General features: G+C 40.6%; 1 protein-coding gene across 1 annotated transcript; it reads left to right on the top strand.

Moving 5' to 3' along the window:
• Positions 1-12989: 12989 nt before the first annotated feature.
• On the top strand, positions 12990-21895 carry ACTL6A (actin like 6A). The gene is made up of 14 exons (XM_086468645.1): positions 12990-13014; positions 13971-14047; positions 14237-14411; positions 14788-14888; positions 16197-16294; positions 17027-17121; positions 17380-17486; positions 17572-17661; positions 17844-17905; positions 18232-18346; positions 18702-18782; positions 19772-19867; positions 20682-20768; positions 21373-21895. Exons 1-14 carry the CDS (start codon positions 12990-12992, stop codon positions 21451-21453), a joined length of 1290 nt encoding a protein of 429 aa, XP_086324771.1. The 3' UTR covers positions 21454-21895.
• The last annotated feature ends 1300 nt before the right edge of the window (positions 21896-23195 follow it).

Here is a 23195-nt window from a genome sequence, read left to right as displayed (position 1 = left end):
AGATTGCCAGGATGTGAAGCACATGCGTAAGTGCAAATACGTTGAGCAGCAAATAGTAATTTTGTTGAGACAGTTACTATTTTCAGCTTTGATACCTTAGCAATTCTACAGAAAAACAATACAACAACCTTGTCAATTGTCCCTTTCTCCCAGGAAGCCAGCACACAAACAGGGGACTGCACCAACAAATGTGCTCCTGACTCAAAATTCCAATGTAGTTCATTTAAAACAAAATTCCAATGTAGTTCATTTAAAACAATAAAAAACCCAACACTCCAACCACTTCAGTCATATCTGTCATAACCCAGGCTACATGTAAATACTCTACAGAAACTTCTGAGGCCACTGGAAATTTCTGAATGGATTTTTTTTTGCCTCCTTTCCCATGTATTATGTCTGTGCTCTCACATGCAAAAGAGAAAAATTTGGGCCTATTCTGCAAGGCACTTATCACCACCAGCTTCCACTGATAGGATCATTTCCAGAAAAAAAAAAAATCTACAATCTGGAGGCTTTATTTTCTTATTGCCCACAGTGAGCAAAGAGTTAGCCTATAAGCCTGCAAGTGTCTATCTAACAGACAAAATTTAAAAACAACAGGAGTTCAACACCTTATAGGATAGGGCTCAAGTCTGGATTTTCAGTTTCCAGTTGATGTGTCCTATTATATGCATACAGTACAATGAAGACTATTCAGAACTTCCCATTTGCCTTAGAGGCAACCACAGTTAATGCTCTGTAATCTGCATTACAACACACTGTGGGTTTTTTTGTTTTTAATTAATTCTTCTGAAGATATTTTGGGGATGAGTGGATGTATATGGTGAACGTAATGGTGAGAAAGGCTGTGGGATTCATAATTACAAAGAGAATAAAATCCTGACCTGCTGTATAGGCAGCACTACTAAGATTTCATTGTTCAAATTAGGCAAAACATCTCTGCTATTACTAATTTCAAGGTCAGCTACACTTACAGCAAAAAAAAAAAGAAAATGGTAACGATGCTCATGTTTTGTATAAATCCAGACAGAACTGTTAATAAAATAGAAAAGAAAAAGCCTGACTTACCTCAATAGTTGTAAGCTGTTATTTCATACTCTGTAAACTTTCACTCCCTACTAACTAAACAAAAGTTCTGCAATCTTGATGCTAGAATAGCTCTCAAATACATACTGCAGAATACCAAAAAAAGAGAAAGCCTATGTTGTCCTTACTAGCAGGCATCTCTCCAGGGATGATTGGTCATTACCCTGGCAACCCTCACAAATGGCAAATGACGTAAAGAGAGTGGGAAAAAAGCCACTGAGAGCAGAAAGCACTATATGCATTATAGATAGTTCTGCGAATCCATGCTTATGTGTGCATTAAATGGCTTCAGAGGAGCACAAGGGACCGTCCATTTTGCAGAGATGACTGCCGAGGTGAATAAGAAACTTTCCAATTTTTTTCTTAATCAAAGCATTGGGAGCATCTTTAAGTCTTTAATTGAAGCAAATTGTTTTCTGATTATTTTAATAATTCAGACCCTGGTTTTATTCTCTTTTTTTCCAATTCTGTTAAAATTTCCCATTAAAAATAGTTCACAGTGGTATTCAGACAAGACTGGATGTATTTTTTCATTATACTTTTTCACTTTTTTGGTTGTTATGTAGTTATTTATTATTATATTTATTCACATTGGCTCTCATACCCCCATTTTTCCCTAACAATGCATCTGTACAAATTGTACAAGAGTTCTCTCTTGTTTACATCATTAGAAATAAACACATTAACAGTTGGATTTAGTGTTACTGATAACTATACTCTGCCTAAAGGAGATGTGATTCTAGCCAAACATCAGAGAATAGATTTAAAAGCGTTTTGTTATTTTTGCACAGCATGATCACAGTGAATTTGACAACACTACAATGTGTACATCACAGAGTTAGAGAAATTGGGTGTGGTTAATTCTTCTTAGATGGAAAAAAAAAAAATCACAAATAAGATAAAAAGGAAATCTGCTCTGAGATTCTCCATCATCTGCACGACTCTTCTTTACATCATTAAGTAAAACTGAAGGAATTCTGGGTACAAAACTCCAGAAAGGCATCTTCCACCCCTGCTTGCACATGTAACATGGATCAGGATCCTTTTACTTGCTTTTCTTTGGACCTCAGAATTTCTGGATTCCTAAATGCACATAAGCCAACTTTCAAAGAGCATACTGGAAAGCATTAGCACTCAGATCATTTTATAACCTAAAGGAAAGGGCACAATTCTCAGACATGAAATAAGAACTGAGGAAGTAAGTGAACCAAGGTAGCTACTCTAACCACTTAGCTATTGCGTAAAAGTTGGATGGGAATGGCTCTACCATGACAAACGGGTTTCGTGCTGAACTGCTGATGAAAACACGTAAGATGTATTTGAACTCTGCCCCACTTCAAACCTGAAATGAAACAGAAGTAACCAGCAGCTGCCACTAGGATATTTCTGTACCTAACTGCCTAAACTCAATTAGTTAAAACTTTTTGGAGTAAAATTTAGCACTCATTGAAATTTAGATGCATTCAAATCTAGATGTCCTTGAAGAAGAGGATAAACAAGCTTTAGAAGCCCAGCTCGTTCATACAAGAATAAAGGCAAGAAACTTTACCAACATCCAGGTTAAAAAATTGCATCCCGGTTCTTCAAGAGCAAACAGCGTATAAAGGTAGGAAGAATCAGTGTATTAAGTACAGTGTACACATTTCTACCAAAGAAATCACGTTAAAAATAAGATTTTCTGAGTGTAACAGAAAGAAGACTGAAGTGATAATTGTACAGACAGAGAAGTACAAGCACTACTTCACCAAATAATGAAGCTGACGTAAAAGAAAAATCTTTTATCAGAACAGCTGCTCAGGAATAGTGAGATTTCCTTACGGATGCAGGAACATGGGCAGCTCTCTGTTACAGGGTGTGGCAAAGGCATGACATCGCTGCAGTGTGGCTCTGCGCCTGGAAACAGCCTACTGACACCAAGCCTGAACTGGCCTGACCCTCCCGTGGCTGTCAGTCAGGCTGGAGGTTTGACAGAACCTTGTCCAGCTCCACAATTTGGAAGCAGAGTAACAAGAGGGAAGACAAGTATCTTCACTCGTTCTTTTTCTACTTGTTTCCAGACACTGTTAGATCTACACAGAATCACCACTCCCTGACAGAAAATGTGACCAGATCAGCAGCAGGGCCACTGATTGTCTTCATGACTAGGGCAGTGCGCTGAGATTTAAGGAGACCAAAGTTATTTAACTCAGCTGTCTACTAGCTTGTTGGATGAGTTCTCACAAAATGTTTCCCCAGCTGTACAATGTGAATAAAGATTCTACCTCCTTTAGAAAGGGCTTTCACTACTATCACAGAAAAGGTTTCTATAAGAAAGGGCTTCATTTTTTTATTTTCAAAATCTACTATCCCTCTGCAATCAGGAAGAAGGCAGCACACTTGTACCATGACAATTTTCCAGAAAGGCTGAATAAGCCATTGCAAGTGCTGAATTTTATGACAAAACAAGTAATGAACAGAAAGGACACTCAAAAGATAACGTTCCATTAAGTGTACTTTAGTTATTTGCTGAAGACAACTCTTTTTTAATTATTAAAACTCTGGCAACATGATACTAGCAAATGTTCTGCTGGGTTATAATTGACAGAAATATCTTGATCTGAGCAAAGTGAAACCTCAGTATAACACTACCTCTGTTATTACATTTTTCCTGACAGGAGGACAGCAAGCACTATTTTGTGTTTAGAAACCACAGAAGGCAAAGTTCACCAATATGCAGATGGCCAATGCACGCTCTGTGCTTCCCATAAATCTTCCCTTTGATGGTCCAAATCTAAGCTTCTCATTTTTTCACAATTACCCTTTGCAGAAATGTAGATCCAACTACAAACTTTCCCCTTCCACTCATTACCACAACTGAACAAAAATCTTACCAGCAGTGTTCCCAAACTTGCTTTTTTAAGAAGTCTGCCATGGACATATTTTGTATGAAATGTTATTAGATATAAGATCAAAAAGTATTTTTAAATATACAAAAACTTTGTGTTTTTGCAAACAGATGGTGTTAACAAAACCTTCACCTTTTTTATCATATCCAACCCTACCAACTTGCTTTTGTCTCAGCATGCGAGATTGACTCATGTGAATGTTCTGAGTAGCACAACGGGGACAAATCCAGCCAATGAATGGGAAGAAGGGGAAGACACAGGTGCAGAGCTGCAGTCAGGGAACAAGGCTTCTAATGGAGTCTTAGGAAGAGGCACGACAGAATCTTACACCCATTTCACGACATCGTGTCAGCCACGCTGCCAAGTCTAACGTATGTAGTGCCCGATGGAAAATTAGGTTGCCAATCCACAAAGAATCCTTTCCATAAACTGATAAAATTTGCCAATACATTAGAAAACTAAATTAAAAATTGGTCAGTATATTAAAAAATAATTGGAGACAGGAATCATCCAATAAGTGAGTGATTACTGGTTTTCTTCTAAGTGATTAATCCCAGGAAAGGATCAGCTCACTCAAGTCAGTGGGAGTTAGAAGTCTTCAGGATTTTTCTGGACCAAACATTTAAATGCTTGTGAAATGCATCATGTCACAAAATGCTGCCAGTTAAACATGTCCGTATTCAGCTGTCATAAAAGACAATTACACAGGGCCTTCTCCATTCTTTCCAAGCTCTGTCCTTCCTCTTAGGTGTGTCTACTCAATATGGTTTTTAGCTGGAGAAAATGAGGTTTTAGCAGGCCCAATGTACCATATGCCAGAGAGTTGCAAAAAATAAAAAGCACAATTATCAGAACATAGTATTTCTATAAAGGCTCTTACACACATGTTTACATGTCATGTAAACATCAGAAAGAGGTGAATGATGACGTTTGTTTCCTAAGCTATGAATATGATTCTGAACAACACACTGTTCAGTAAGCAAATTTTTTTTTTTTTCTTTCTCTGTCCTTCTAGAGGACAGACATGTGCCTTGTCAGATGATGCCAGACCCATTATTAGTGTCCCTGTGCTTCCCCATTAGCGATATTGCAGCTAACCTAGCTGATGTCAAGGATGTCCGTGCTGAAAGATAACAACATTCCTCAGTAGAAGAAACAATAGGCTTTCGGCATTCTCTGGCTTTCCCATGACTTGGCTTTAACTGGGAACAGTATTACAGTGAAATTCAGTGAGATAAACCAAGGAATAGAAAGTCCTAACATTCAGAAAATGCAAACACCTGCATACGAACTCACTCCTGCTAGTATCCTTTAGTGCTCAACTTTAATCGAATTCATAGATACAGTCTGCCCTTTAACACAGATGCACCAAAACCAGCCATTCATTAGTCTCATTCCATCTTTTTGCCAGTTCCAGCATTTGTTATCTAGCACCTTTGCAACTCAGATCTGTCTCTCCGGACCTCATAAACTATGTGCCAAAATATCCCAATAGGTGACAATCACCTTAGCCGGGGAACCGTGGGTCTGGAAAACTGGAGTAGTTCTGACAAGAGAGAACAGTGGCAAGTCCAACCATTCCAACACAAGACAGGGCAAGGTCATAGAGGCCACCCATGATGGTGACACCTGCAGTCTCTGCTGACTTACTTTCAGAGCTGGTAGTTCAGATCAACCATCAGCTACTGAGTCAACCAAACCACACTTCTGGCAGGTGACACAGCTTCAGGATCCACACAGCACTAGAACTTCTAGAAAGCAACATAGATCTGAAGTGCCTAGTGATGGCTATCCCTGCGCTAGCACCAGCAAGCATGAATGCACTAGTATACGCTCAGAGAAACCTGCGTTTACAACTTTGTTTAAGGCCAACAACAAGCCACTGAAAATATGCAGCTTCTGAGAAATACAGCTTTAAAAGCTTGGTTTCCTCCAGTTGTGTTTCATGTTTGGGTTTGGGTGTCTCAAAAAGGAAAAATTTTTGATCAAACCTGTTACTAGGTATTCATGCAGTCTATATTCTAGATGGATCATCTGTTGTCAACTAATACAATATAGCCTATCACACAGAATCACAGAATGCTAGGGGTTGGAAGGGACCTCGAAAGACCACCTAGTCCAAGCCCCCTGCCAGAGCAAGACTACCTAGAGTAGATCAGACAGAAATCCATCCAGGCAGGTGTTGAATGTCTCCAGAGAAGGAGACTCCACAACCTCTGTGGGCAGCCTGTCCCAGGGCTCTGTCACCCTCACAGTGAAAAAGTTTTTCCTTATGTTCATATGGAACCTCCTGTGCTCCAGCTTGCACCCATTACTCCTTGTCCTGTCACTGGCCATCACCGAGAAGAGCCCGGCTCCATCCTCCTGACACTCACCCTTTACGTATTTATAAACATCAATGAGGTCACCCCTCAGTCTCCTCTTCCCCAAGCTAAAGAGACCCAGCTCCCTCAGCCTTTCATCAGAAGGGTGATGCTCCACGCCCTTCATCATCTTAATCATCATTACGCTGCAACCTTATCATCTGTGGAAACAATCAAAGAGGTAGCATAAGCCCAGTTTCCAAAAAGTATGAGTTTAAAAATACCTGAGACTTGCTCACATTAGTTCTTCCCTACCACAAGCATCCCACAGTGCTAGACTGTTTTCTATCTCTATTTTTCTTGATTGCTCACAGAAAACAAGTATCATGACTGATAATAAAACTCTCCCCCTAAAAACCTTCTGTAGTTACAAGGTTCAAGAAATTAGTAAATACAAAATACCAAGACTGTCATGGAGTGGTGCTCTTATAGCTGTTTATGTCCTGCAAGAAATAGCATCCCTGACCGCCCTCCTAGCCAGTATCCCCTATGCCGTAGCCAATTTTCATATAAAGGAGTAAATAATGAAGACTACCCACACACATAAGCTGACATGTCAGGGCTCAAGGAAAGCTCATCATCTGCAGATCTTGTCAAGTTCTGAACTGTACCACATCTTTTCCTGACAACACTGGGAAACACTGATTCCTCTCAATTTCACTTGCAAGGAAGATGTCTTCGGCCTGATGCACCTCTTGGCTACAATTCTGCTGCACTGAAATAAAAGACACAGTGCCAGTGCAAAAGTGGTGAGAGAGAAGAATCAGACTCCAAGATAATCACATAAGTGGAAAAAAAAGGAATTACAAATTTGGATGCGATAAAAAGATCAGAATTCTTGTAATAGTTATTAAAAATGCCATGAACTTACCTGTTACAGCAATTTCAATGATCATCAAATAATGCAAAGATCTTATCTACCAACCCAACGACTTTTAAAAACAGAGCACATTAATACAGATGTGTGCTGATGCTGTAATTTAGCAGCTGATACTTTTGAACAGTTGTAGTGTGACTGCCCTAGAATACAGATTTTCTGAGAATAAATATTCAGATAAAGCACTGCAATCCTAACCTTCCCCCTATAAATCGGTGTCTCCTGACTAAAAGCACACCCTTTTCTGCATCAGACTTCTTGCTGCAGTGCAATTGCATTGCTCTACATAGTCATTTTGGTTGATAAAGTACATCCTTGTCACAGTAATGACCTGAATGAATTCAGAAAAAAAGTGACAATCTCTCTGCAAACATGCCCATTCAGCAAATACACTATTATATTTCCTCACTATCATTTAATAATTAAGTTTATAACAATCCTTTTTTTTTTTTGTGATGCCATAACACATCAATCTAGAAAATCAAGCCACTACCTTGTTTTTTGAAATCCAGCAGAAATAATGGTACCCTAGTTTGTATACCAAAACTGCTACATTGGTGTTGATTGCCAGTGTCTCTGCCCCCTGCTTTGCCTATGCCCTCTCCTGGTCGTAGAACAAAAGTTGCACAGGACAGACATGGTTACACCAAAACCTCCCCTTCACAACAAATGTTTTCAGATGTCAAGTGAAAACAGCTTTCTATAGTAAAACAGGCCAAGATTCCAAGCCTAATAGGGTTCCTAAAAGGTAACACAACGCTCCCAGAAGATCATTGATTAGCACACCCTTACAGCTCTGCTCCCAAGACTGCCTTATTTCACCCAAGAACGCATATGCAGAAACAGGGACTCGGGGCTCTTCTTTCTCAGAGGAGTAGGTTACTCAGCAGGCTGTCCTTCTGGATTCCTTGCCTCTGGCTGCACAGATCTGTGATACTTAGCTGCATGGTACCACAGTTTGAAACCGCTAGTGAGGCAAAACAGCACCCTCCTGGAATGCTGGGAATAGGAATTTGAACCTTGTGAGGCTGAAGACAGAGCATCTGACCAAGAAACAGGAGATACGTACTCCATGCTACCTGCTCAGCTATTACAGCATCCTAGCAGTGGGAAGTGCAGAGGGTCAAAATGCCTCATATAATGGTAAGGTTCAGCTGATACAAAGATCTTCTGTTTATCAGGCTAAGCTGGCTTCCCAGCTGTAAGTAGCTTTGTTTCTACAGATGAGAGATACCAAGCCAGGTCAGTTTTGGCCCAGCTGCCAAGCAAATAAGCCCTGCAAGAAACCAAAGTCACTACAGACCAAGCACTAAGCCTGAAACAGTAAGTTCTGCCAGACCTGGGCCAAATGTACACAAGAGACTCATTTGAGAAGGGCAATACAGGCACGCTTAAGTTCTGGCCGGGGTGCCTTAGCCGAGCGGACCTATCAGCTCAGAACCAGTTCCAGGCAAACATTGCTGTACCGCCTTCACAGCTAATCGGGCTCTGTGAATTCGTACTATGCCTCAGCTAAACAAGGGAAGTGGCCCAGAGTCCTCCAGTTTGGTTTCACAAGAACCACTTAAAGTTCAGAAGAATAAAGCAGTACTAATACTATGTGGGGTTTTTTCCCCATTCTCCAGCATCTCCTAGCCAGTATTATTCCAGCCAGTCAGCTGGAATCGCCGCATGCATTCTCTTACCTTTTTTCCCCCTCTCTGAAAACTAGTCAGACCATCTATTGGTGATGGAAAGTTGACTGTATATTAACGGCAAGCACCATCACCTCTTCCTTCAATCATGTTCTAAAATAAAAGCAAGTCACAAGTCTTTTTCAGAAGGACAAGTTAAACACATCAGCTCCAAAAGAAGATTCTGGAACATATATCCCCGTGACTGCCTTGCTGGAATCACAGATTTCAGACATATCTCCTCTCCTCAGCTTTCTCAACTGCTAAGCCCAAACATCCTGTACATTGGTTAATGTTTAAGGTGTCTGTCTTTAGTACATTTTAAATGAAACATAATTCAGCGCTTGGATTCCAGACTCAGGTAAGAATCTAAAGGTCAGGTGTGTCAATGTTGAGGCCCCTTAGTGAGGTTTAGCATTTAGTTTGTGTTCTAGCTCTTTCTCTGCAGGAGGATGATAGCGTATTTATACTCACAGCATCCCTGTAAGGAATGAAAGTACTTTAGCAAAGAAAGTGGAAAGTTGAGAGGTCAGACAAAGTTCTTGAGTGAATGAGTATTAATGATTATTTTGCTTTTTCATCTACAGACGCTTTTTTAGTTCACATAAACATTTAAGACCACTTCTGAAAATAAGAAAACCTTTAACATGCATTTTGCAATCAAGAAACAAGGAGGAACACAGACATTATGAATAACCCATTGTCACAGCCAGTCTGCTGCCACATCCAAAAGCTGGCACTGCAGTCGAGGAGGCTGACTGGCAGTTGTATGGCCCTGTTCAAAAGCAACAGGCCATCAGCCACCCCATGGGGAAGCGCAGCTTGTTGAGAAACAAAAAATCATTATATTCAGTTTTGGTTTGACATATACGTCATTTTCCACATTGCTTTATATTACCAAAAAGGTGAATGTACTTGCTTGAAACAATTAAATCTTCATGAATTTTCAAAAACCTCAAAGCAATAATTAGGAAGCTTCACATTCTCCAGCCTATCACTGATGAAATTAACTTTTTTTTACTAGTATGCCTCACTTCTAAAACTATTCTTCTGTTTATTCCTGTGGACAATTTATGCTAGTGTCTGGCTCTAGAGTTATTACATACAATGTCACATGCAGTAAATTATACCTACACCTGCAACTCCTGCTGAGATACTACGGCCATTTGTACAACTATGGGAACCCAGATAAAACACATTCATTGTTTCTATCTACTTTCATTTTATAATACTTGCTTCTGAGGAAGCTAAGCAAGAATACTTAAAAAACACCAGGATTTGAGTATATTTGGACAGGGTGGCAAAACTCTAGACTTCACCTGGTTTTCTGCAAACACAGGATGACGAGCAGCAATTCATTGAAATAATCCTGTATGTGCGACTCTTTAAGCAAGGTTGGACTCCGCTGAAAAAAGATGCCTGGAGTTTATTTCTCTTGTGCGTTGAACTTTGTAGGGTTATCCACACTGCTGTAAAACGTTATCAACCCGCAGTTATGATGTTCTACACACTTTCCACTGATGTAATTGCCTATAAAAGTGCAAGGCAGAGAAAAGACCTAGACAGCTGTCAGTCTGAATTTCCTTCCCTATATCCTCCAGGCTTCTCGAGGATTACACAGATTTGGCTTTATTTCCTTATGCTTGTCAAATCCTGAGGCTTCTAGACATCAGCATGATTTCCAGTGCACATTACCTTGCAGCTCTTACTATCAGTCCTGATCAGCCACTGGAGCAGTAACGATGAGTCAAGCACAGGCACGACCTCTCTCCATGCCTCACATAGCCACAAGCCTCTTTAGCCTGGCACACATTTTCTGACGGCATCACCGGGAATTCTTCTGTGTTGAAGAAATACTGAGAAAAAATAAAGCAGCAGAATGCTGTGTTTGTTTCTGGCTTGCAGATGAATCATAAGCAGCTCTTGTGCAGAGAGCAAGATCTGGCCGAAAATGTCAATTATCATAGGAATACAATGAACCATTACTACAAAATAAAGTACAAGCAGGAACCAAATGAAGATCTCTGGCATTGCAATTCCAAATTTTCTGAACTGCTTTCCCCATCTGCAACTAATTCCTCCTCTCCAAACAACTCTACCTTGAGTATTAGTGCCACATACTGGAAATCATGATAACACATTAACTTTAAAAGATTTCATAACACGAAATTGAGGTGCACTGACTTCATGAGGTATAGTTTGTAGTTGTACTGTATCGTAACTCATGTAAAAACTTCAAATTTCTTAATTGCACGATACAATTATGAAGTTTGCGACAATTTATGAAGTTAAAGAAACACAGAATCAAACTGTGCGTCAAATTGAATTCCTAATTTAATTAAATTCCTTGCCCTTGAGAGTTATTAAGTCAAGTCACCTCCAGTTATGTTCATAATTGTGCTTAAAAAAAAACCAACACCCAACTTGCTGTCCTTTACTGTTGGATTTTACTATTTTTTCTATGTTTTGATTCAGGATGAGACTTAAAGGGGAACTGCTGGTCACCTGCCTAACGTTAACTACAGCATCTTGGCAGCTGTAGTCCAAACACACACATCTAGGCTGCTTTTCTCCTTCATTAGCATAAAGTTTGCTGAAATTTATAATAATCTGTTCTATTCACAACAGCTTTACAAGCTTCCTGAATAAAACTATCAGGTACACCAAATGTCAATTTTATCTCTCTTCTTACCTCACTGATTAAATTCAGTGTAAATAAGGAGATACAACTGAAACTTAAGACACAACTTAGAAGAAAAACAAAATTTTGTAGGAAGTTCTGAACTCCCCATCAAAACAAGACAAAATGAGGCTCATAGCACTAGTTTTCATCTTATGGTGAAAATATAAGAAACACTTTTTTATTATTTACAGTCCAATAATTCATTGCTATTAAGATCACTCATTATGCTATGTAACACTTTATAGGTAAATGTAAAGATAATAAATAAACTGTCATTCTATTATGCTGACTAAATCTAATCACTTGGAGATCCTTAGTACAGTATTACAAAAATGAGCTATGCATCTTATGGGATCTTGAAAAGAATGTTCATGATTATAGCAGGCCACACACAAAAGCCCCCCACCAAATCAGCTCCCCACCCCCTCCAAAAAATCACCCCTCCTATAGGAACTCAAAAGGGTGCACAGGGGACACTAGCACTTCAACCTGATTGCCCTGTGCTCCAGTTAGAATTTTCATCTTCTCTTAACACCAACTGCTGGTTACGCCTGAGGTCCCTGTCTTTTGTTTCCTTCAATTCCTACAACTTTATAGTTTCCCCTCTCTGGCTGTGCTGGCTGAATGCTAAGTTTGGCTGAGAACTCTGACGCCAAACAAGGCAATCTGAAATCCTAATTGCAAGTTCAACCGCTAAACTTGCAGGTGAGCTGGCAAATCAGAACTGCCCAACCGCCCGGCCAAGCTAACCTGAACGACACGGTCTGAGGCACAAAGGAGTGCCCCGTGCGAGAAAGGAACGAAACAGGGTTGGGGTATCAAGAAATACGCGAACCACGTTTTATTCTCAGTGGAAGAGCCCAAAGGAGCCGTAAGAGCAGCCGGGGAAGGGCTCAGCCACAGTAACTGCCGCTCCTTTCCGCAGCCGGCCCCTCTCTCCCCGAGGCTCCCTCCTCACCCCGCCGCCGCGCCCCCTCAGGCGGCAGCAAGCCCGAGCCCTCAGGCCTCCCGAGCTACCTCTCCCCACTCCATCGAGCCCAGCAGCCTCCCCCTCAGCCCACCCCACCTCCCTCGCACCTTCCCGCTCTCCTCACGCCGCGGCTCCCTCACACTGCACCTACGCTTGCTTGCTCGCTTGCCCGCCTTCCGCTTTCTGCCTCAGCATTGGCTGTTCACGGCATGACCCCGCCTCCCGCCGATCAGCGATTGGCCCTTGTGCCCGAGCGCCGCTTCGGCGGGGCGTCGCGCAGTGGGCGGGCGAGCGGCAGCGGCGCTGCTATTGGCGGGAAGGCGGCGGCCTACAGGTTAGGCTGAGTCGCCGGCGGCTAAGGGGGGGTGACGGCGCTATTGTTGCCCGATCCCCGAGGAGAGAAGCCGGCGGACACCGGGGCCGGGCAGCGCGGCGCGGGCCCAGCGGCAGCCATGAGTGGCGGCGTGTACGGGGGAGGTGAGTCCGGCGCCGCCGCCTCGCTTGCCTGCCTTCCCCTCCCCCTCCCCGCGACCGTTGGGCTCGGCGCCGTCCCGTGAGGCGGCGCGTGCGAGCCTCCGCCGGGCGCTTCCCGCCTCCCGCCGCTCCCTCAGGCCCCGGGCGCGGGGGGGGCCGCGGCCCGGCTCTCCCACAGCTCCGCAGCGGAGCCGGAGCCCCCCTGGTCCCGCCGGTTGTTAGACGCGGGGTGGCAGCACGCGTGAGGAAGAGGCGGCGGCGGCAGGCCTTGTTTATGTCCCTCCCGGCGTCGTTACGCTGAGATGCTTCCCCCGGAGACCGGCCGAGCCGTGGCCTTGGGCTGAATTAGCGGTGCTTGGGCGCCGGGTGGCCCGAGAAGACCCCGCGCTTTGGGAACTGGGGTGTAGTTTACTTCCAGAGCACTTCTGCACGGCCTGCCGTGAGGGCTAAAGCGCAGGTGTTTTGGTTCAGACTTCGGTTTTCTTGAGGGTGTGCAGAGCACCTTAGCAAGGACCGGGCCCACAGGGATGAGGGCGCTTCACGGTGGGGCAGCCTCCTGTCACAGAGCTGGTGTTTTCAGGCCCCCACCTTTATAAATCAGATGACCTCCGGGAAGTCTGGGCTCACCTGGCTTCATGTGACTGTTAAGTTCGCACTTTTTGAAAGCTTTATCTTGTAATCTATTTAGAGGCATCTGTGGTCTCCCTTTTCTATTAAAAGTTCTCCTTTTACTTAAGGCAGGGGAAGGTATTGCAGTGTGCCAGTTCAAGCCTGTCTGCAGTCTTCTGATAGCTCTCCAGTAACTGGAGTTCTGAATAGGGAAGTTTCTCCTTGCCTTGAAAAAGATGCCTGTGCTTGCTTTTCTTCTTTTGCAAGCAAAATAGATGGGGCAGGGAAAGGTCAGGATTGCAGTTGAGAGTAATAACCATTCATTACCTCTTTATTAACAATCTTTTCAGATGAAGTTGGGGCTCTTGTTTTTGACATTGGCTCGTATACGGTGAGAGCAGGCTATGCAGGCGAGGACTGTCCAAAGGTGAGAATCTGTGTGACTCAATGGAGATGCAACATGAATTTATGCCTTAAGTCTTGTTTGTTAGTTATGAATTTTCAGAATACCCTGGTCTTTGTTCTGACTGTGTTGTATAACGAAAGCTCTGAATTTATGAGAAAACCCACCCAAGAATTAATAATTCTCATACACTGCTTACCTTTTGCATTGCAGGTTGATTTTCCAACAGCCATTGGTGTGGTGCTAGAGAGGGACAATGGCAGCACTCTGATGGAGATAGATGGTGACAAAGGCAAACAAGGGGGCCCGACTTACTACATAGACACCAATGCCCTGAGAGTTCCAAGGGAAAATATGGAGGCCATTTCACCTTTAAAAAATGGAATGAGTATGATGCTCTGTCTTTTTCTACCTGTTTTTAAAACAACATTGCTAGGCTGCAAAAAGTCGTAGCTTTCATGTAAACAGATGCTGTGTATGGTGGCAACAGAAGCTGTAAGAACAGATACCTGATTTACAAATTGCATAAAGTCTAGTTGTTTTACAATGTTGGTGGAATTTTGGCATAATTGTTGAAATGCTATGATCGTGATGATTACAGAGGGTGAGAATTCTGCAAAGCTATGAGAGGATGTGTATGTCTGCTGAGGATAGCTTTTGACTAAAGAGCTTTACACAAAAAAAGCATTGGAAAACCTTTATGTATTTATGAAATGGAACAGAACTTAGAAGTAACTAATCTGCTCACTTCGATGTTGTTACAGTTGAAGACTGGGATAGTTTCCAGGCAATTTTGGATCACACTTACAAGATGCATATTAAATCTGAAGCAAGTTTACATCCCGTCCTTATGTCCGAAGCACCGGTGAGTAGAAGCAGCTTTGCATTTTGATAAGTCTTAACCGTATCTTCTTGTTGACTCTACAAACATTACTCTTGGACAAGTCTGACATTGGCTTGGAGGTTATGAGTGTTAAAACTTAGCTACAGAAATAACAATTTTAAAGTACTTTGCTAGGTTCTGGAAAGTAATCTGTTTAAGAAAAACATCTAAAGAAAACAATTTGAAATAGTTTGTATGAGTTGCATTAGAAAGTGTTTACTGTTTACTATTGCTTTTCACTTAACAAAAAGGAGTCAAAACTAAAAAAAAAAATTAAAATCTCACTTTACTGCATAGAACAAAAGCAAAAAGACAGTTGGATGTCTATTATGTTTCTTAAACTTAAAATGCCATTGAAAATCTGTCGCTTCATTCAGCTTTACAACTAATATTGCATGACAGAACAGTATTTATAATGGAGAAGTGTTATTTTTTTCTGCCTTCATTTCTGTAAATGGTTGTGTAAGGTAAGTGAAGTGGATGAATACAAACCTCTGGGAAAATATGTGGACAAGGTCTCTGTTATTTAATAATGCTCAGCATTTGAAGGGCAGATTGTAAAGTCAGGGTACAGAAGGTAGACATGCCATACAATAGTTATGCTTTTCTTAATAAAATCTTATAAAAACAATTTTTCTTTTTCATTATTCCCTTATGTTGAATTGTAGATTGTGGAGGATGGGTGAATTTGCAATGGTTAGTTCATGTTTGACAGCTCAGTGGGTGTCTGAGTAGAGGTTCCCATTAAAATTCTCCTTACAGAACTAATCTTACTTTGATGTATTGGCTTGGAAAAAACTTAATGTTTTCAGTAATGTGTAGAATATTTGATATATATCCTGGCTTAATCCCAAGTACAGTAGAACTGTAGGAAGATACCTTGGAAACAAGAAAATCTGCGTTTATTTTTCAACTGGGCAAGTTATTTCATGTATCTTTCCCCTCATGTTACTTGTTGTAGAGGGTTCCTTTGAGAGGCTGATGTTGGAAGAGCTGTAGAACTGTAAAGAAATCTTTATTGTAACAGTAAAAGTGTATATAACTTTTAATAGTATGATAGATAAGCAGTAATGTTTTGTTGCAGAATCAGAATAAAAATGGTTCCAAGAAGTAAATTACTAGAAATCTGTCTATAGAATTGTGATATGATTTGAAACAGTGGCTATAATAATTCTACTTACTTCTTTATTATGTTAGCATTGTTCTAGTGTGCTCTAATGATCCTCAAGGTAAATACATCTTCCTCTTGGTCACTTATTTGTGGTTTGGTTTATTTTTCTTTTTTTCTAGTGGAATACTAGAGCAAAGCGTGAAAAACTGACTGAATTGATGTTTGAACACTACAACATCCCTGCCTTTTTCTTGTGTAAAACAGCTGTTCTAACAGCGTATCCTTTGGAATGCTTCACAGCTTTTTTTTTTCCCTGCTGCCCTTCCTCCCCCCCAGGAAATGACAGTAAACTTATTCTAGGTAATTCCTAGTATAACAGTGTGTCTAACTTTTCTTCTTTCAAATTAATTTTTCCATAAACATCTAAAGAGGAAGTAAACAAATTCCATTTCTGAACTTTAAAGCTTTAGAGCTCAGTTTTTAAGTTCTCCCATCTGACTGTGTTTTCCTTGGAGGTGATGTCTTTTTGCGGGGGTTGGGTTTTTTGTTTTGGTTTTTTGTCTTTTAATTTTTTTTCCGATTGTGTACACGGGTAAGAATGTTACAGACCTGAAATTGTGTTGTCCAGACTGCTAAATAAAGTAATTAGAGCTTGAAGTTCCCATAGCCTTAAGATTAATATTTATAATTATTTTAAACTAATAACATGTTTTCCGCTTCAGAGTCTAAATGACTTGGATGTAATTAGTTTGCTGCATTGTATTGGTGTGAAGTCTCGCGTTTGTACATCCAAAGTTCAAGTTAGTTCACAGATAGAAGTTAAATGCTGTTCCCTCTGGGAGGTTGTGCATGTCATAGAACAAAGATATGCACTGGAAAATGGCAAATCCTTTTGTAGACCCAAGGAATAACACGTCGGGGTCCTCATTCCTAGTTGTGCTCTGATTGTATGGCAACATTTTTTTACTGAAGTGAAAATTACAATATTTTCCTTGATCATTTTGGCTAGTTTTGCTAATGGGAGATCTACAGGCCTCATCTTGGATAGCGGAGCAACACACACCACTGCTATTCCAGTGCACGATGGATATGTACTTCAGCAAGGTAAAAATTTTCATGGGCAACAGCATTGCAGTATCAAGGTTGAGTTAGTTTTCTTTCTGCTTTTACACAGATTTAAAAACAACAAAACTGTATCCTCTTAAATATGAAAAAACACCCTAATGGTGTTCACTGATGAATAGTTTGTTGGGAGAGTTTATTTGTGGTTTCAGTGCTTTCTAGGTTGGTGCGGGGAGGAGTTTGGTTTTCGGTTCTGGTTTTTTGTTATTGTTGGGGTTGGGTTTTTTGTTTGTCTTCTAGGTATTGTAAAATCACCACTTGCAGGAGACTTTATTACTATGCAGTGCCGGGAGTTGTTTCAGGAAATGAACATAGAGATAATTCCTCCATATATGATTGCTTCAAAGGTGGGAAAGTAACTTTATTTAGTAAGTGTTTGCCTGGGGAGAGGTTTAAGTGATTGACTGGTGATCGTGTTTCCTACAATCTCAGGAAGCAGTTCGTGAGGGGTCGCCAGCGAATTGGAAGAGAAAAGAGAAGTTACCTCAGGTCACTAGGTCCTGGCACAACTACATGTGTAATGTAAGTAGGTCATTTCTCCCACTCTCAAACTTCCCTAGGCGTCCCTTAAAGAAGTTTTGTTTGGAAGTATATCAGGTTTTCCTCTTGAACTAGAAAATCTTTAAAAAGTCAGTATCAGTTCTATAAATGTTGTCAAATTGAAGACTGAAATACTTATAACCATATTATTCTTAACTCCATAGTGTGTCATTCAGGACTTCCAAGCTTCTGTCCTCCAAGTATCAGACTCAACCTATGATGAACAGTATGTCACTGTTTTCCTTCTTATAAAATTAATTTATCAGTTGTGCATGGGGTGCTTAGCCTGTTCATTGCTGTTGGCTGGTTTTATATCAGAAGTTTTTAGATAAAAACTATTTATTTCTGAAAGCAGAAATACAGTGTATATCCAGGGGATAGTTTTTTATTTACTATTCCAAGATGCATGAGATGATAATAAATATTATCAAAAGTGTAAGTCAGATCAATCACAGTATTCCTGTTGAAACCTTAGTTTATAATGCTACTTAGGTAACTTGAAGTGCAACGTAAACAGGATGTTAATGTGTTACTTTCCAACTGCTGCTCCAGGGTAGCAGCCCAGATGCCAACGGTTCATTACGAGTTCCCCAACGGCTATAACTGTGACTTTGGTGCTGAGCGTCTAAAAATTCCTGAGGGATTGTTTGACCCTTCTAATGTGAAGGTAAAACAACTGTGATACGTCGTAATTGGAAGGCTTTAAATTACTAGATTATCACATGACTTCCTTTTGTATGATGTTCTTAATTTCAGGATTTGTTTGTGTGTATTTACATTATGTGGTTCTCTTGAGGGTAGAATTTGCCTGTGTTGTATTACGGTTGGGCAAGCGACGGATGAAATGTAGTTCAAAATGGGTGGTGATGAGCTGAAGGGGGAAACGGTATTTTTTTTTTTCCTTCCCTAAAAACTGCTTAGGTTCCTCTCTAGTAATACTTGTGAATTCAACTCATTCAGGGCTTTTACATGCCTTGCTCTTTTTGAAGTGATGATGTGTAGATTACTAATTTTAATTCTAGGGTTTATCTGGTAACACGATGTTGGGTGTGAGCCACGTTGTCACAACAAGCGTTGGAATGTGTGATATAGACATCAGGCCGGTAAGTGTTAGTCAGACATGTATTATTTTGAGGCATAGATATTTTTGTGCTGATAAAATTTTTTTGGACTAGAACACTGTTGATGAAGAATTCTTGATTTCCTATGATAATAACAAACACATTAGAATAATTCTCAAAGTATCACGTATTTGTATATAGGAATATGTACAACTACTGTTTTGTCTTGCAAAATGCTAAATCAGGATTTTTTTTTTTTACTTTCACTCGGTGTTGCTACCTATATTTAAATAGCTACTGCCCAGATTTTGTGGCTGGCACTGCATAATGTGCATTGGATTTGCTTCAGATGAGCATTTTATGTTCATAGCTTTGAGTGTTATCTTCAGATTTTTCAGTGTGGCAGATACACTTTCTAAACATAACCAATCATGTGGAACTTTTGTAGAGAGTAGAAGGAAGAAAAGAGGTTCTAAAGGGAAACTTTCTTTTTAAAACTATGTTCTTAATTTTCTCAGGTGTCAATTTGAAAATATTCAAGTTTGATACGGACTGCATGGGGGCTGCTTCAAAAGTTTTTCCTCTTAACTGGCGTGTCAGGCAGGCTGAGTAGGCCAGGCTGTGGTTTGTGTTCACCAACTGTGGCATTAGTGAGACTGCAAACTTGCAGTGCTGTGGGGTTTTCCTTTGTGGCTGGAACATCCAGCTGTAAGAAAACGAACAGTTTGGATACAGGAGATACCTGTAGGTGTAGGGTTCTCTGTAGTAGAAAATATTCTGTGGAATCATTTAGAATCATGAATCGTGTAGCTTCTGTCTTCCTTCTATAGTTTCATACTAAGATGTGTTGAAGTATTTTCCATGTGATAAAAGAATTAATTGGATTGGAATAAGTAATACTGCTGGCATCAAGTGATGTATTTTGCCGTGGATTACATGTATTAGCGTGCCATTCCTCCCTGTTCTGTGAAATGGTTGTTTTCAGAATGATTTCAGAGTTAATATTGTAGGTTGCTTATTCTCTTTTTTAGGGCCTTTATGGCAGCGTGATTGTAGCAGGAGGAAACACTCTAATACAGAGTTTCACAGACAGATTGAACAGAGAGCTGTCTCAGAAAACGCCACCGGTAAAACAACTCTTTAAATTACAGCCTTGCGTTACTTATCTCTTTGCTTTTCTGCCACATGAATACACAAGCATAGCTTTGGCTCTGTTAGGAACCCAACAGCTGAAGAGATTTCTGTGGGTAAGAAATGTCCTCCTTCTCTAAAGAAAAGAAAGAAGTCTTGAAAAGTTCTTCTGTGAAATGCATTCCAGCAGATGTTATTACTGCTGAGTGTTTTACTTCTCCATTCCTGCTTTCAGATTTTGATTCTAAGTTTTGTAATTGTCCCTAAGCAACAGTCACCATTTCTCTTGATGGCCTCTCCTCTGAAGTGTTGCTGACTAACTTGAGGCACATTCAGTCATTCTGCGTGAGGTCTCGTGTTTGTCATGGGAATTTTTCTTCCTGGATTCTATAGGCAACTCAACCTACTCATAGATAAAACCTGGCAATTAAAACACTTGCTTTTTTTTTTTTTTTAATCACTTGATGTCAAAGAAATGTTAGACATTTTAAGCAGTCCCGTGTTAGAGATGACAAGACATACTGTGAGTTTTGTAGCTCTCTACCTGCCCTGTTTCTAGCCTTACGTGTTTGCTGCTGCTCCCTGTTGGGGGACAAGATAAAAGCCACCCACGTTCTGTTCCACTATGGCTATTCTTGAATTCTAAGGACAGGGCAGATGAGTGTTATTGCGAGTTTAAGAAAATTGACCTTTTTCACCTGCATGTTGGTATATACACCAAGTTCCTTGTGCTGTCCTTCTCTTGTCCCTAACGGTCACCAGCCTACAATTTGTCTCATTCTTCTTTCCTTTTATCTCCTCTTCTATTAGAGCATGCGCCTGAAGTTGATAGCGAACAACACGACAGTGGAGCGGAGGTTCAGCTCGTGGATCGGTGGTTCAATTCTGGCTTCTTTGGTTAGTACACCTGCATTACTGTGGTGCTGTGCTGAGCAGCACTGTCACCCAACATCTAATGCCACCTAAGTGTGCATGGCAGAGTTTGTGCTACTGTAGCAATCATAATCTTGTCTGTCCTTGTGCTAAAGTGAAGAGAAGCTACCTAAAAAACAGGACAACATGAGCATTTCCAATCAAAAAAATAACTTGCTAGTCTCCCGTTTCTAATGGCAAGGTGCAGGCTTGAAATACAGTGTCTAGAAATGACACGCATGTAGTACACCATGAAAGCAGCAAACCCGTTTCTGCTTCATATTGCTGAGCTTCATTCTACAAGTTACTCGGTACTGAAATGGTTTGTGAGGATTCATTTAGCGGTATGAGAAATGGAGACTGGAATCAGCTTTCAGTACTGCAGAGCTTTCAGCACTGCAGCTTCCTGTCTTTAATCACTAGCAATATAAAATTCAAAGGAAAAGACAGTTAAGCATGTCAAATCTTCCTACCTCATTTAATGTAAAGAGTCACTTGTTTTTCCTCAGAGGAAAAGCTAATCGTGTTTCAGTTAACCTTCATTTATTTTCTGATTATTTTTGTGTGGTGTTGTTTTTGGTTTTTGTAGGGTACTTTTCAACAGATGTGGATTTCTAAACAAGAATATGAAGAAGGAGGGAAACAGTGCGTAGAAAGAAAATGTCCTTAAACCTCTTACTGTGAAAACTGCTGCCTGCTCAGTGCTCCTTCTGTTTTATAGCTTTAGCATACTCAGGAATGGGATGGACTCTTTTTTTGTAGAAAGTTTATATTGGATTTTTTGCATAATTCAAGTTCCATTTTAACAAAACTTAGAAATTTTGAGAGACCTAATTGGTACTATCATAGAAAAAGGATGTTTACATCCCTTGTAAAGCAATAATTCATGTAACAAGCATTTTATAATTTTGTATAAATATCTATTTTCTCTAGTATCTTTTCCTGGGAACAGCTTTACAGGTTAGCTAAGAGATAGAGGCATAACCTTGCAAATGTCCGTGCAAATTTATTAAAAATCTCTTGTCTACTTTCACATATTAGTCTTCCTTGCTGGTACTTTGGCCTTAAATTGCTCTTATTTACTCTTAAAAAATAAAATTTGGTCTTTTGTATTTGAGCAGCTTTGTGACTACTTGCAGAGAAAGTTACTCTTCTGTTTTAAAAAGTGGAAAGTTTGTGTTTAGTAATCTACTATAAGTGGCTCAGTTCAGTGTAAGCTTTGACTGTCATGAAAGCGTTACATTCCTCACAGCGAACGTTATATTAAGCACTGGTTTGCTAATTTTCTATTATGGAGCAATTTCGTTTCAGTAATCAGTGCTTTCCACCGGATTTCTAAGAATGTATATACTGCCTTTGTGATGTAGGCGAGAAGCAAAAGTTGTTCGAGCCAGGGAAGTTAAGGCAAAGAATTGTCTCTCCAAGACTAGAGTAGTCGTAGAAGTCCTCAGGATGTGGCTTGACCTTTTTACGGGGAGCTGTAACTCACAGGGTGGTCACTGCTTGTTTGTTGCTGGTAGAGCTCCCTCGACTCACAGCAGGGGCGGTCAGTGCCTGGACTTTGCACAGGGAGCGTGCACTCAGGGTCAGAGGAAGCAGGATGATTTTTTTTTTCAGCAGGAACTGGCTGTCAGGATGCAGCTCTACGTTGCTGTTAAGCTTACTTTAATTTACAACTGTGTGATGTTCTGTGTTGGGACGCAATGAAGTTTTGCTCCTCATCTTAAAAGCTGTGGAAAACCAAATAGCATTTAACTGATTTTTTTAAAAAAAAATAAATGTAAACAGTACTGCTACATTTTTCATATCCTAGAAGACCTTGTGGGTAAATAATGATGAGGCCTCTAGTTGAAAACAGTTTCACATACCTCCAAACAATAAAGTAATTTATCAAAACAGCCTGCTTTTGTCTATCATGATAACCATGAGTTCCTCTTGAGACAGAGCTGCTGGCTTTGGATTTTGAAAGCTACTGGAAACTGTGTTTCTCTCCCAAATGTGGCAAACCAAGTCAGCTGCAATAGGTGATGTAAGTCACCAGCTGTTTACTGGAAGAAAAAGTAGTTTGTGTTCAGGTGGAATGTCAGCTGAAGTGGCATCTCGGCACACAGCAAGGAGTAACGCTTCACGGAGTTACTGTGGCATCAGTGAAGTACTAACACTGGCTGGACAGCTTGTAGCTAGAGATGAAGATATAATGTAGGCTTTTCTGGTTTCTCTTCGTGAATTGACTATGAATTTTAAGCTGTCCTTCTGTGATATGCTTAGGTTTCACTATGTCTAATCAACTTTTATCTTCTGTGTATCTTCTGAAAAGCCTTGCAGTGTGATGGTAGCATCCGTGCATGTCTAGCACCATATGGAGAACAAAACACTTTCTGGGGTTTTCTCACCACGGTAAAGAGTTTCTGT

Source organism: Leptosomus discolor, chromosome 7, assembly GCF_034619465.1.
Source record: "Leptosomus discolor isolate bLepDis1 chromosome 7, bLepDis1.hap2, whole genome shotgun sequence".
NCBI lineage: Eukaryota > Metazoa > Chordata > Aves > Leptosomiformes > Leptosomidae > Leptosomus > Leptosomus discolor.
The sequence above is the reverse complement of the archived record's forward strand: the minus strand, read 5'-3'. Positions and strand labels throughout refer to the sequence as shown.

Bases quoted from the DNA above. Each gene is read 5' to 3' on its own strand.
- ACTL6A (XM_086468645.1), top strand. From the start codon at position 12,990: ATGAGTGGCGGCGTGTACGGGGGAG. The intron at 18,783-19,771 runs GTAAGTGTTAGT...TCTCTTTTTTAG, and splicing joins GTGATATAGACATCAGGCCG to GGCCTTTATGGCAGCGTGAT. The intron at 19,868-20,681 runs GTAAAACAACTC...CTCTTCTATTAG, and splicing joins TGTCTCAGAAAACGCCACCG to AGCATGCGCCTGAAGTTGAT.